The 1,605-nt window shown below is 17.1% G+C and overlaps 1 protein-coding gene across 1 annotated transcript in view; it reads right to left on the bottom strand.

Moving 5' to 3' along the window:
* Window positions 1-6: 6 nt before the first annotated feature.
* The window catches only part of LOC102674283 (intraflagellar transport protein 122 homolog), a gene marked incomplete at both ends in the record, with an annotated part of 7,020 nt that continues 5,421 nt past the window's right edge, over window positions 7-1,605 (bottom strand). Inside the window, 3 exons of the mRNA XM_031514673.1 lie at window positions 7-177; window positions 623-786; window positions 1,017-1,398. Of these exons, the coding sequence (XP_031370533.1) occupies window positions 7-177; window positions 623-786; window positions 1,017-1,398 (717 nt within the window). The remainder of the gene's footprint in view (window positions 178-622; window positions 787-1,016; window positions 1,399-1,605) is intronic.

Below are 1,605 nucleotides of genomic sequence, written 5' to 3'. Positions count from 1 at the left end.
ATATTTAATTTGATATACCTTTAAACAAGATTTACAAAATGTGATTTGTAAATCAGGTAAAAGATTTTTAAAATATCTTGTTTTAAACGGTTTTGGCCATTTAATAATTAATACTGTACATGGATCCATACTTTTTAAAACATTTCTTCCCACAATTATAGTAGAACTAGATTTTTCCTAAAATAAGTAAATTTGACATGATATCTGTGAAATATATGATAAAAATATATTCTTAATGAAAAATAAATAGTCAAAGATATTCAATATATAATATTATTTATTAATTGTATTAATATATTTTTAACTTATAAAATTATAAATTAATAATTATAAATTTGATAAACAAATAAAAATTTTTGAAATAATGTTATTTAAAAAATTAATTTAATATTTCAAATTAATCTATTTATAAGATAGAATATAATTTTTTTTTTTTAAATTATTTATTTTAAATTATTATTTCATATAAATGGTATTTATATGTTATTAAATAAAAAAATATAAAATACAAAGATTCAAAACATTTTTATAAATTTGAAATTTAACTTAAAATTCAAATGAAATTGTATTCTCCTCCTCCCCATTATTTTTTAGTAAAATTATTATGAATTTATAATGATACCTCATATTTCATTAAACGGGCTGTAAAAAGATCTATTTCAGTATTAACAGAAAATTGATCTGTATCTGAAATATCATTAGATAATGATGATTCATTTATTAACTTTTCTGCTTCTTCATCAGATATACTTTCTTCTAATTCAAATTCAACCAATGGTAAAATTTCTGTAATTTTTCAAATATTGTTATAAAAATTGTTATAAATATATATAATTAAATTACAATTTTAATAAATATTATAAACATATTTTTAAATTATTAAAATATTTTTATATAAAAATTCAATTGTTTTTAATATTATTCTTTATATATAATTTATAATGATATTATAATGAGTATTTTTAATAAATAAAAAAATAAATCACATACATACATACACATTAAATAATATTTACCAAACATTACAAAAGAATATTGAAATTTTAATCCACATTGCACACATTTTCCTTGATTGTTTGATGATAACAGAGGATTAAAAGTTGAACATTTATAGCAAAGTGGTAAAAGTTCTTCTGGATCTTTATAAGATGAAGCTCGAGCATTTAAATTTGAAATTTCTAATTGACTACATTGATTTATTGGAATTTTTATTTTTCGTAATCTTTCAAGTAATTGCATACTTAGTTTATTAGCACCAAGAAAATTGGCTTGTTTTAATAATGTATATATTATAATAAATCTCGAGACTCCTTCAATCTGAATATTTTCAGTTTTAATTAAAAGAAATCGTGCAATGTTGAAAAGGGCATCTGGCATTAATGATGTAAATGGTTCTTCCTAAAAATAAAAATATAATAAAAAAATAAAAATATAAAATAAAAAATAAAAATATATTATTTAATAATTCCTAATATAATTTTCATTTTAATATTATATTATTGTAATATTTCAGTTTAATACATTATATTATTTGCTAATATTTTTTTAAATTATATTTAAAATTTATATAATGTAATTTTATACTATATTTTAGACACATTAGAA

The sequence above is a fragment of the Apis dorsata genome, unplaced genomic scaffold, assembly GCF_000469605.1.
Source record: "Apis dorsata unplaced genomic scaffold, Apis dorsata 1.3 scaffold_1098, whole genome shotgun sequence".
Taxonomy (NCBI): Eukaryota; Metazoa; Arthropoda; class Insecta; order Hymenoptera; family Apidae; genus Apis; species Apis dorsata.
This window is presented reverse-complemented; position numbering and strand designations above follow the sequence as displayed.